Source organism: Castor canadensis, chromosome 15, assembly GCF_047511655.1.
Source record: "Castor canadensis chromosome 15, mCasCan1.hap1v2, whole genome shotgun sequence".
Taxonomy (NCBI): Eukaryota; Metazoa; Chordata; class Mammalia; order Rodentia; family Castoridae; genus Castor; species Castor canadensis.
The window spans coordinates 59,789,055-59,800,817 of record NC_133400.1 but is presented as its reverse complement, the minus strand read 5'-3'; the positions used below and the strand labels follow the sequence as shown (position 1 = coordinate 59,800,817).

Below are 11,763 nucleotides of genomic sequence, written 5' to 3'. Positions count from 1 at the left end.
CTCTGCTTGTACAACTGGCATAAACTGAAAAGAACAGAAGACAATTGGTCAATCTTGGTATTCCTGTGTAGAGAGGATATCTTAACACAATGACATGTTTTATTTCAGACTTCAAGGCATTTTATTTCAAGTATTTCCCATATATATGCAAACACAGAAATTATTAGGTATTTAATTTTCTATACAAAAAACTGGAAAAAAATGCTACAGTTTTTGTCTTAAATGTTCCCCAAAAGCTCATGCTTGAAGGCCTGGTCTCCAATGTAGCAGTGTTCCAGAGGTGGGGCCTTTCGGAGGTGATTGGATCACAAGGGCGCTGACATCATGAACAGATTAATTCACTTATTGATTCATACCTTAATGGGTTTGGGGGGAGGGGCTTTGTTATAAAAGGGATTCCTCCCTCTCTTTCTCTTTCTCTCTCTGCTTACTAGCTGCCATACCAAAACCTCTAAAATTGGAAGCCAAATAAATCTTTCTTCATAGGCTGGTTATCAGGTATTTTGTAACAGCTATGGAAATCTAAAATGTTTACAATAATTCATTTTCTTTCCTGTCTTCATCCCTTCATCCACCCCTTTTACCTTCCTTCTTTTTTTTTTTTTTTGAGACAGGATCTCACTTTGTAGCCCAACATGGCCTCAAACTCACAATCCTGCCTCAGCCTCCGAAGTACTGGGATTACAGGTGTGCACCATTACACTTGGCTATAATATCTCTTTCTCTGAGGGCCTTACACTTGCTAGGCAGGCACTCTACTACTTGAACCACTCCACTAGCCATTGACTACAATATTTCATACAATGGTTCTTATGACATTGAAATATTTGCTTTAAAATTTCTAATTTATCTTTTTACTATCCCGAACACTATGGAAATTAAAGCTCTGGACAAGAACTTGTATGTCTATTGATTAACAGTTATATCTGAAGAGGTTATAAGAGAAAGGGCAGACTGAAGAGGTCATTTACTCTTGTGCTCATGAAGAAACAGTGATGTTTTATTAGCATGTTTACAAGTACATATTGCTAGTATAGTCATATATGGTATAGTATTTAGTAATAGCTATTAACTTTTTTAAGTCACCATCAGATTACTCTTTGGTACGCAAGAAAGAGTTGACTAGATCACTAAATATTCTATTCATCTTCTAATCCAAAGCTGCCTTTATATGAATAGGAAAGATTTATAGAGAAGTGAGGAATCCTATGATATGTAAGAATTGTCAGGTGTGGTGGTGTATAGGTGTAATCCCAACACTCAGGTGGCAGAGAGAAGATGATCTTGAGTTCAAGGCCAGTCTACATATCGAGACAGTGTCTCAAAAAACTAAAACCTTTTACAGTTTGAGATACATTTTAAAGTCTTCACAGAATTCCCCAGGGTCTTGGATTTATCAAAGACTGAACCTATTCCCTGATAAAATCTCAAACTAAAGGTTAGTGTTCCACTACAGTTAGACAAATTGGAGCATGTACTCTAAATTGTAGCAAATCTGTAGCAAGATATGACATTAACCACTTATAATTCACCAGAAAGGATTTTAAATGGGGCAGAAAAAGAAGGATAAAACAAATGTGAAATCAACATAATGATGATATGGATGCTCACCTCAGAAGTGAACCCAAGAGTCTGAAATGGGCCTGCCCCCGCTCCAAGAATAAATGCTCCAGGTAACTAGCTTTCTTTTGCAATCATGTTCAGATCATAAACCTATAAAGAGGAAAAAATTATTTAAATCATAACTCACACAAATTTCCTGATTTACATTTTATAACTGAGTCCAGTAGCACTTGCCTGCCACATAATAAAGAGGAATAAACCACCTTCTACAATCTTCATGGAATGTGAAGCGTAAATGCACACTTACTTTTTTTTTGTTTACCAGAGGCATTAAGTAAGGCACACCTCCTACTTCTGCAATTCTAGTTTTCCCACAGATGCCTAAAAAACACAAGCCATCTTACAAACACACAAACATATAATTCAAGTATAAAATGCCAAAAACGGTAATTTATTAAAATTAACTTCTCCATTCTCATACAGTTTTACAAATAGCAGGGGCTGGAAGATGTGTAAGTAGCTAGTACTCCTGTGCTATTTTATTTATTTATTTATTTATTTTGAGGTGCAAAGTGACAGAGTGTTATTAGGAAAGGAAGGAAAGTAAAGAACAGAGACTCCTGCGTGTGGGGGGGGGGGTGGCTAGAGAAAAGCAGTCAAGCCCAAAGTCAATTTATTACTGTTATTTTTTTGTGTGTGTGGTACTGGGGTTTGAACTCAAGGCCTTGAGTTTGCTAGGTAGGCACTCTACCACTTGAGCCACTCTACCAGCCTCTTCTGTCCTATTTTAACTGTGTTCCCAATATCATCATATGGAAGCATGGCTTGACATAACTGACCTATAGGGCAACTAATAGGGCCAAAGTTTGGTTTGGGTAAGGTTTCTAGAATTAATCTATAATGCCTTACTCCCTTAAAAATCTATTTTGTCTGGGGGTGTGTGCTTGTTTCTTATTTTGGCTAAATTTGTTTTTAAATTTAAATCATTTTATTCTTGTAGAATATATGTTCTTTAGATCCACATTGGGAAATTCTCTCCTAAATTGTTTATTCCCAAGACTGTTATGCAAATGACAACTAATAACAGATAAGTTTACAGGCTAGGAGCTTTCTACTTGTTTTTTTTCTTTTTGGTGCTGGGGATTCCTGACCCCAAGCCTTGAGTCTACTGAGAACAAGTTCTACCACTGAATTACACCTCCAGTCCTCTGCTTACATTTTTAATTATTATCATAATACTGTTAGAGACGAGTTGGGCAAAGGAAATTTTTAAAAGTGTAAGGTGGCAAATAATTATCATTTGTTTGAGAAAAAGTAGTCTTGCCTCTTTTATGCTAACATATTACACAGCAAAGTACATTTAATTGCTCTATTTCTTCAGCTATGCAGAAAGGTACATAAAAGTCTTATAGGTCCCTTTTGTAACTGGGGATTTAGAAAATGTTTTCCATGGAATCAGCAGAAATGCATAAAGACTTTCATTAAGTGACAGTGATGCTGAAGTGTAGAGAAACCGTTAGGGAATTCTTTTAGCAGTGCAGAGAAATAATAGCTAACCATGATGACTGTAGAGATAAGAAGAGGAAATTACAGGTGAGATATCCTACAGGCAGCCAGAAATACTGATTTATAACTAAGAAAACGAGATCTATTACACATATGATTTAAAAATGATTTTCTCCAGGTAATGACTGAAACCACAAGATAAATGGAAAAACCTGGAGAGATTATACAAAGTAAGAAGAAGCTGAAGAAAACAATACTATTCCAAATAATTTCAAGGTGCTAAGAGAAATTGCTATCAGATACACAAATGTTCTAGAATGCAAACATGTAATTATAGAATGTTTAAGCTGCAAACACCCAAGAAGGACAGTCATCTGAAATCCCTAATTTTAATCTATCTGAGGTAAGCTACATTAAGCGGCTTATTCCGGGTAATGAAATTTGTATGTGTCAGAACAGAACTAGGCTCCAGGAATTCTATGGCAAATAACCCTTAAATAAAAGATGTCAATTTCATAATAAGAGAATAATGCGTTTACCTCCAAACTCATCATAGTAAGGTAATGGGAGAAGATTAGACTTCTGAAACAGATAGACCTGCATTAAATCCTATGACTCACATTGAGTCTTCTCAGCCCTCACAGCTCTCACCTATAAAATGGAGTTAGTATTTTACCTTGCAGTATCACTGTAAAAACTAAGCCATCAAATATAGTTATCTATAACACTGACTATTTTACTCAACCAATGTTATTTTCCTTCCCTTCTCACTTCAAACAGTGGATGGTAACATGGCAAATTTGTTAAAGGGTTAGAAGTATTTAATAGATGAATCAAATATAGCCAGTATTGAATAAATAATAAAACTAAAAAGTAAAGTTAGTTTCCATAAAAGTCACTTGAACAATTAAAAACAAAACTTTCATGTGGTATCAAGATTGTAGCCCATTAAGTACCTACTATGCAGCCAGTGAAGGTTTTGAAAGTACATAAAACACAATCTTTTCCCACATGGGTATAAAATGAAATTTCCAACATCTAAAAGCAATAAGCATAGAAATTAGTCAAAATATAGCCTAAAAGTTGTAACAATATAGTTTTTTTATAGATAAAAATAACACTGGCTTTAGAAAAAGATTATGATTGAAAACCAAAAGCATGTAAAAACACAACAAACAAGAAACAAAAATCTGCTTACCTTTTACAGGAAAGGTAAATGGTTCTTTAGTCAAATCAGGACAATCAACTACAGAGACCTGCACATCAGCAAAGTTATCTTTTAGCCCCTTTTGCATAACTAATAAAGACATAAAAAAGGATTATTTAACATTAGGTAAAAATGTGGCCACCATATACCAAGTATTCCTTTAAATTTTCTATGTGTCACACTGTTAGCCTAAATTTATGTAATAAAAAAAAGGGAAAAAATTTTTTTGTGTGTGGTACTGGGGTTTGAACTCAGGGCCTATACCTTTGAGTCACTCCAACAGCCTTTTTTTGTGATGGTTTTTTTTGGGATACGGTCTCTAGAACTATTGGCCTCAGCTGGCTTCGAACCAAGATCCTCCTAATCTCTGCTTCTTAAATAGCTAGGATTACAGAGCCACTGGCACCCGGCTCTCTTCTTGTTTTGATGGTGTTGGAGATGGAACCTAAGGCCTTAGCCATGTGCTTCAGCACATGCGCTACCACCGACCTACAGCCCCAGAAATGGTTTTATTAATGAATATAATTAGACTTTGGTATAATTAGAAGATACACTAAAGCACATAAATATTTTATCCACAGTGATAACCAACCACTGAAGATAAACAGACTGCACACCTGTGAGGGCTTTCTTTGGGGGAAGGGATTCTAAAAACCTATTGAAATGTAAATATTTAAGTTTTTTAAAAAGTAAGGAATCACATGCCACAACTTCAATGAAGGTTACAGACAAATGCTGAACTAACGTAACCAGACATAAGCTGGGCATAGGTGGCTCACACCTGGGAGCTACTTGGGAGTCTGAGATCAAGAGAATCATGGTTGGAGGCCAGCCAAGGCAAATAGTTTGAAAGACTCTATCTCCAAAACAACCAGAGCAAAATGGACTGGTGGTGTGGTTCAAGCTGTAGAGTGCCCTGAGTTCAAATCCCAATACTACATACACACATACAAAAGCGAGAGAGAGACAGAGACAGAGACAGAGAGAGAGAGAGAGAAACAAGAGAGAGAGAAAGACACTGAAAGAAAAGATCCCTAGCTGTATTGTAAGGGAAAACAAATGACTGGTAGGTCAAAAAATACTAGCAAGATGGATTATTTACTAGCTACTACTCAATTAGTAAACAAAACAGGAAGCTTGTAAGAGGAAAGCAACAACAAAACAAAAAATGAGTATATTTCTTGACTTCATTCTTATTAGGAGAACAGAGAACTGATTAATTATTTGGGAAAATACACTCTTGAGAAATAAGGGAGAGTTCTACATAAAGCTTAAAAGGCTGTCAGGTAAATGTCAGAATTCTAACAGACTTTACAGTTTTGGATTAGTAGTATTCCTGGCTTAATTTTATGTCCCCATTTTTCCTTTTCTCATCCATCTCCCCTCCTTCTAAATGATCTCGGGAAGCTGCTTTAAATTGTTTAATAAGGTAAAATACATAAAACACACAGAGAGGAATCTAAGCAGAGTATTGGCTGTCTCTCAAATCAGAAGGAGGGGACTGGAGGATGTCTCTCCGCAGGCTCTAAGCCCTGAGTTCATTCAAACTCCAGGACACCAGGAAAAAGAAGCATGCTTGGGAACGTGATTAAAACACAATAGGAGATTATGTATCTGCAGAATATTGTAACTGGCAAAAAGTTATCACAAAATTCTGCAACTCTTTGGGCATTATACTTACTTAAACCTCGGAGTAGTATAGTCATTTTCATTGTAAAAGTTGGTATCATCAAGAATCTATAAATGGTGAGTTTAGCTTTTTTAGAGGGACAGAATTTTGAACTTTCCCATCCCCCTAAAACACAACCCCAGAAATTGAACTTTCTCAATAAAATCAGTACAGAACAGATAATGAAATGGAAAACTCTGTATCAAAAGTGCCATTCCAATAAGTAAAATACAGGTAAAGATAAGTAGTAGGCTACATATATATGTTAGAATCTTTTAATTTTTTTCTTGGACTACTTCTTAGAAATGCAGTTAGTATTGTTTTTACCTTCAGCAAGCTCCTCTATACTTGGCATATGAAAAGAAAATTCAGTACAAACCATTTTTCTTTCTTCTTCAGGTGTGAGATTGTACAAATAAAGCTATTGCTGGAAAATGATCACAAAAGCTCACAGTGCACCAAGCTTGATCAGTCACTGCTCTGGAAATGAGCATTTAAGAGTTCAGTTACCCAAAGAGAGCAAAGGGCATTTAGACTCTTCTATCCTCACAGAGTCTAGTTACACAACAAGGGAAACCATAGATGCTAGCATTCAGTGTTCCAAATGAGCAACAGACAAGTGACCTCTCTTAATACTACTGTTTTCCTTTTTGTAGTGCTGGGATAGAACCCAGGGTTTCATGAACACTAGGCAAACACTCTACCACTGAGCTATACTTCTAGCCCAATACTGTTATTTTAAAGGATTAATATTTAAAATAAACTGACAAGAGAAAATGCCAAAGGAGAAATAAAAAAGAAAGCACTTATGATTCATTTCTTTGGTCACTTACCTTGATAGAACCTGCAAGTTTCTAATGGATGACCTAAGGAAAATGAGTCAGTCTTTTTTTTGGCAGTACTGGAGTTTGAACTCAGGGCCTCATGCCTGCAAGGCAGGCACTCTACTACTTGAGCCACTTCACCAACCCAGGAAAATGGGTCGTGAAACAAAAAGTACTTACTAAGGATTATGAATAAATGTTTAAATGGTTGTAGCAAAAGTATGTATGTTTTAACATATATGAAATGTATAGCTACATATATATAAAACAAGATATATAAGAATTTCTATAATAGATAATTTGTGTATCTTATCTACATTTGACTTTTAAACTAAAAATTAAGTTTCTTAAACTATTATTTTTACAAAAGAAATTTTAAGTTACCAATAAAAATGTAAACCTATGGCACAATTAGCTTCTGAAATTCAAATTTTTACTTTAAGTTACAAATAAATATACTTTCATAGCAAGCAGATTTAATATTCAATTTTTCTGATAATATAACCAATTTATCTTACACTAAGATAGTAAATAGGTATACATACATAAAGATTATAGCAAATAGGTATATATATGTACAGATTAAGACTTACCTGAAGTGTTCAAGTGATGAGGTATATAAGCACAGTAAAATAAATAAAATGAAACAGGGAGAAGAAAAAAAAAAAGAAAGAGGTGGGTGGAGGAATTTCACTCCAGACCAATCACAACAGGAAACAAGGCGCACAGACAACTCTTAAGGGCATTTGTTTCTAAGAGCACTGCTGGAACATGAGCCAAAATTGTTAATAGAACACCTCACTAATCTGAGCAGTCTCAGTTTTATCATGCTTCCTCAGCAAATGTGGTCCCTCACAATCACTTGAAATAGTCTTGCAAACTTTTTTTAAATCTTCCAGACTCATAGGTTCTTAGAAACTGGATTTCTACTTTTGATGACGTTTCCAAACAATGTATCATCCATAAATTTGCTATGGCATACATTAAGGACTTGATATTTAACATTGTTTTGTTTTGTTTTGGTAAGAGACAGATCTCCCTATGTTGCCCAGGTAGCAGGAACTCCTGGACTCAAGGCATCCTTCTACCTCCTTAGCCTCCAGGGAAGCTGAGACAAGTGACCTTTACTTTAGCACTTTACCAACCACTAGTTTTTATTGTCATTTTGTTATTTAATATACATAAGCTGAGGTGGGCATAGTGCATTCCTATAATCTAATCTACTCAAGAGGCAAAGATCAGGACTATTGCAGTTTGAGGCTAACCCAAGGAAAAAGTTAGTGAGACCGCCTCTCAACAAACAACATGGGCATGGTGGCACAGACCTGTAAAGAAACACTGGCAGGAGGACTGCTGGTCCAAGGCTAGCCCTAGGCAAAATCCCTAGACCCTATCTGAAAAATAATTAAAGCAAAACTCTGAGGGCGTGGTTCAAGTGGTAGAGTATCTGCCTAGCAAGTGCAAGACCCTGAGTTCAAACCTCAGAACCAACAAAAAACAAATAAATAAATAATAATCTGTCTTCCAAATTCCAAGTGCTATATAATCATACTTCAATTACCTTAAATACATTTTCGAGTTGAATAATTTAAAATTGTTTTTAAGAGTAAGACATTTTCATTTTCTTTTGAAATACTTTCAGATTGACATATTACAAATAATTCCTATAAAGCTGCTGGAGTGACTCAAGTGGTAGAGCACTGCCTAGCAAGCCTTAAGGACCTGAATTCAAATCCTAATACCACAGAAAAAAATTCCTGCATGCTTTTAATTCAGATTTCCCAAATGTTAACACTTTATTATATTATTTATGAGGCAACCAGCAGGTACTTACTTATTTATGAACATGTCAAAGTCTACACTCTATACAATGAATAGTATATTCATTTAGTGTCTTTTTTATGGAGACAGGGTCTTGCTACCTAGCAGAGACTGACTAATACCTCCCCCAACCAGTGCTGGGATTATAGGCATGACACCATGCCTGGTTTTAGTATATTTATCCATAATGAGGTTAATAAAAAGCACTTTAGAGCTGGGCCCTGGTGGCTCACACCTGTAATCCTAGCTACCCAGGAAGCAGAGATCAGAAGAATCACAGTTTGAAGTCAACCCTGTGCAAACTGTTTGTGAGACCCTATCTCAAAAAAACCCATCACAAAAACGTGTTGGTGGAGTGGCTCAAGGTGAAGGCCCTGAGTTCAAACCCCAGCACTGCAAAAAAAGAAAAAAAAAAAGGTACTTTATGTATTTATGCTTACTGTAGAAATAAGAACTAATATAAAATCCTTTATTATCTCTAAAAGGTCAGTTTGCTTGTTTTATTTCCACTCCAAACAGAAACAAAGTTCAACCCTGGGAGGTTACAGCCTGCATAACTGGATTAGAAATGCAGAACTTCAGGTAGGCCAATGGCAAACAGGGCAGGGTGGTAGTACAGGTATAGCACTCTTGAGTTTAACTGTGATTATGTTTGCTTTGCTTGTTCCCCCTAGACTGTGATCTCTTATCAATCTTCCATGTACCTAGCATGCAATGGGTACTAGTTCAGTCTCTTTGTCTACTTATATTTTTACTTTTTTATTTTTAGGCAGTACTTGAGTTTGATCTCAAGGCCTTGTGCTTGCTAGGCAGGTGCTCTACCACTTAAGGCCATGACCCCAGTTTGTGCTTTTTCAGATACAGTCTTCTAATTTTGCCCTGACTGGCCTCAAATCACAATCTGCTTGATCCCTGCCTCCTGAATAGCTGGGTTTATAGGTATAAGCCACTGTGCCTGGCTCTCAATTATTTATTAAATGTTCACGATCTACCAGACTTGTAAGGCTCTAAGACAGGGCTGCCTTTGTGGGTATGCAAGTAATGCAGTCAGTCATACAGGGTCACCATATTTATATATGAATATGCTGTCACCGTGTTAAAATTCTTAACTATGCATGAGTGTGCACAGTTAAATAGATAGGTAGGTAGGTAGATAGACAGATAGATAGATAGATAGATAGATTGTGTGTATGTGTAGTGCAGGGGATCAAACTCAAGGCCGCACATTCTAGGCAAGTGCTGTATCACTGAGCTAAACCCCTATCCAACAATGTTACATTTGAACTTGTGTTTTGTCTAAGTGAAGTCTGTTAGGTCAGTGAAACATGAGCAGGACCCGAGGAGAGAGGTGCAGTGTATGGGTCTTCCTATGGTTGCCACCCCATTCATATTAGGTGACTGTAATGCCCCATTAGCACAGAATGCTGTTGGATCTACAAGGTGTGGAAGCTCATGAAGACTCAATGTTGTCAGGAGCTGATGGCTCATGCCTGTAATCTACCTACTCAAGAGGCAGAGATCAGGAGACTTGTGGTTCAAGGCCAGCTTGGGCAAATAGTTTGAGAGACCCTATCTTGAAAACACCCAACACAATAAAGGGTGGTGGAGTGGCTCAAGTGGTAGAGCCTTTGCCTAGCAAGTGTGAGGTCCTGAGTTCAAACCCCAGTACTGTCAAAAAAAAAACCCAAAAAAGACCCAGTGTTGCCAGATTCCATAGAATGTTGATAGAATGTACATGTATCAAGAAGTAAAATTCTTTTTAAAAAAAGAAATAAAATAAAAACTTATGGATTTAGAGTTTGAGACCAGCTGGAGCAAAAGATAATGAAACCCAATCTCAAAAACAAAATAAAAACAAAAGGGCTGGGGACTTAGCTCAAGTGGTATAGTGCTTGCCTAACATACAGGAGGCCCTGGTCCAATCCCCAGTACTGCGGGAAAAAGAAGTAAAATAAAAACAGGTGAGTTAGTTGTGTACTGCATTTCCACTGTTATAGCAAGAACAAAATACATATGCTTGTATGAGCTATGAAATACTGGGACATGAATACTGTGACATTTCAGTGATTATGCATACAAGCTAAATGTCCTTATACCTGTATTTAAAACTAGTATTACATAATATAAAGAAAATGGTAAAGTAATGATAATAACTTTAGTTTTTCTTTACTAGAAAAGGCATTAAAGTAGTACTTTTTTTTGGGGGGGTGGGGTGGGACTGGAGTTTGAACTCAGGACTTTGCACTTGCAAAGCAAGTGCTCTACCACTTGAGCTACACCTCCAGCCCATTTTGAAGATGGAGTCTCGCAAACTATTTGCCCAGGCTGGCTTTTAACGTCAATCCTCCTGATTTCAGCCTCCCAAGTAGCTATGATTAGGTGTTGAGCCACTGGCACCAGGTTAAAATAGCAAATTTTAAAACACCAGAACACATCAGAGCAATTCCATAGGTGAAGGAGCTTATATTTTAGTACGTTTCTGGGGGGACAAGACCTCACTATAGGGCAGCTTTGATCCTCCTCAGCCTCCCAAGTGCTGGGACTATAGGTACCCGCCATCACACCTGGCTATTTTCGTACCTGTAATGACACTTCTCCCCTTCTTTTCCATTGTCATTTAGCATTGCGCCTTACAAATCACATGGCTGGGCCTGCAGGCAAGCGTTCCTGCTTGTGACTAGTGTGAATGTGACAGCGGGACACGCGATGACGTCCTAGAGCTGACAGTGATTGCAGAGTGGATGCAATGCCCTGGGCTGTCCGGATCAGACTTTTCGTCCTGGAATTGTTCAGTATTTGAAGCAAAGAGCCCATATTTCTTTCCATGTCTGTCCTATTCTAAAATGACATTCGCTATTAAACTAATAGACAATAAACTAAGAATTTCCTGCTTAATTGTACAAGAGGCTTCAAGGGCAAAACAAACCAGTTTATTCCTGCATTAAAAAAAACCAAACTGCTTTTTTTCGGGGGGTGGGGGAACCGACCTAAACTAAGGTAGTGTAAAACTTACACTGTAACCCAGAAGCCTCAGGGAGGGCTGGCTGGGCTCCGGCCGTCCTGGAACGTACGAGCTCCACCTAACACGGACTGCGTGCGGGCGCCGCGCACGCTCCAGAAGGCCGGCCTGGCACAGGCAGGGGCCCGGCTCCGTCAGGCTCACCTGACCCAAG

At 37.5% G+C, this 11,763-nt stretch overlaps 1 protein-coding gene across 1 annotated transcript; it reads right to left on the bottom strand.

The window, feature by feature from the left end:
• Window positions 1–1,611: 1,611 nt before the first annotated feature.
• Window positions 1,612–6,771, bottom strand: LOC141417477 (ester hydrolase C11orf54 homolog). Its single transcript, XM_074056305.1, has 4 exons — window positions 6,273–6,771; window positions 4,268–4,366; window positions 1,871–1,944; window positions 1,612–1,713 (listed from the first exon to the last, which is right to left on the bottom strand). The coding sequence occupies exons 1-4, from the start codon at window positions 6,325–6,327 to the stop codon at window positions 1,678–1,680; spliced, it is 264 nt and encodes an 87-aa protein (XP_073912406.1). The 5' UTR covers window positions 6,328–6,771; the 3' UTR covers window positions 1,612–1,677.
• Window positions 6,772–11,763: the final 4,992 nt, after the last annotated feature.

Bases quoted from the DNA above. Each gene is read 5' to 3' on its own strand.
- LOC141417477 (XM_074056305.1), bottom strand. From the start codon at position 6,327: ATGGTTTGTACTGAATTTTCTTTTCATATGCCAAGTATAGAGGAGCTT. The intron at 1,945-4,267 runs GTAAGCAGATTT...TGTGTTTTTTAG, and splicing joins ATTTACCTTTCCTGTAAAAG to GCATCTGTGGGAAAACTAGA. The intron at 1,714-1,870 runs GTAAGTGTGCAT...TCCTCTTTATAG, and splicing joins CTCTGGTAAACAAAAAAAAA to GTTTATGATCTGAACATGAT.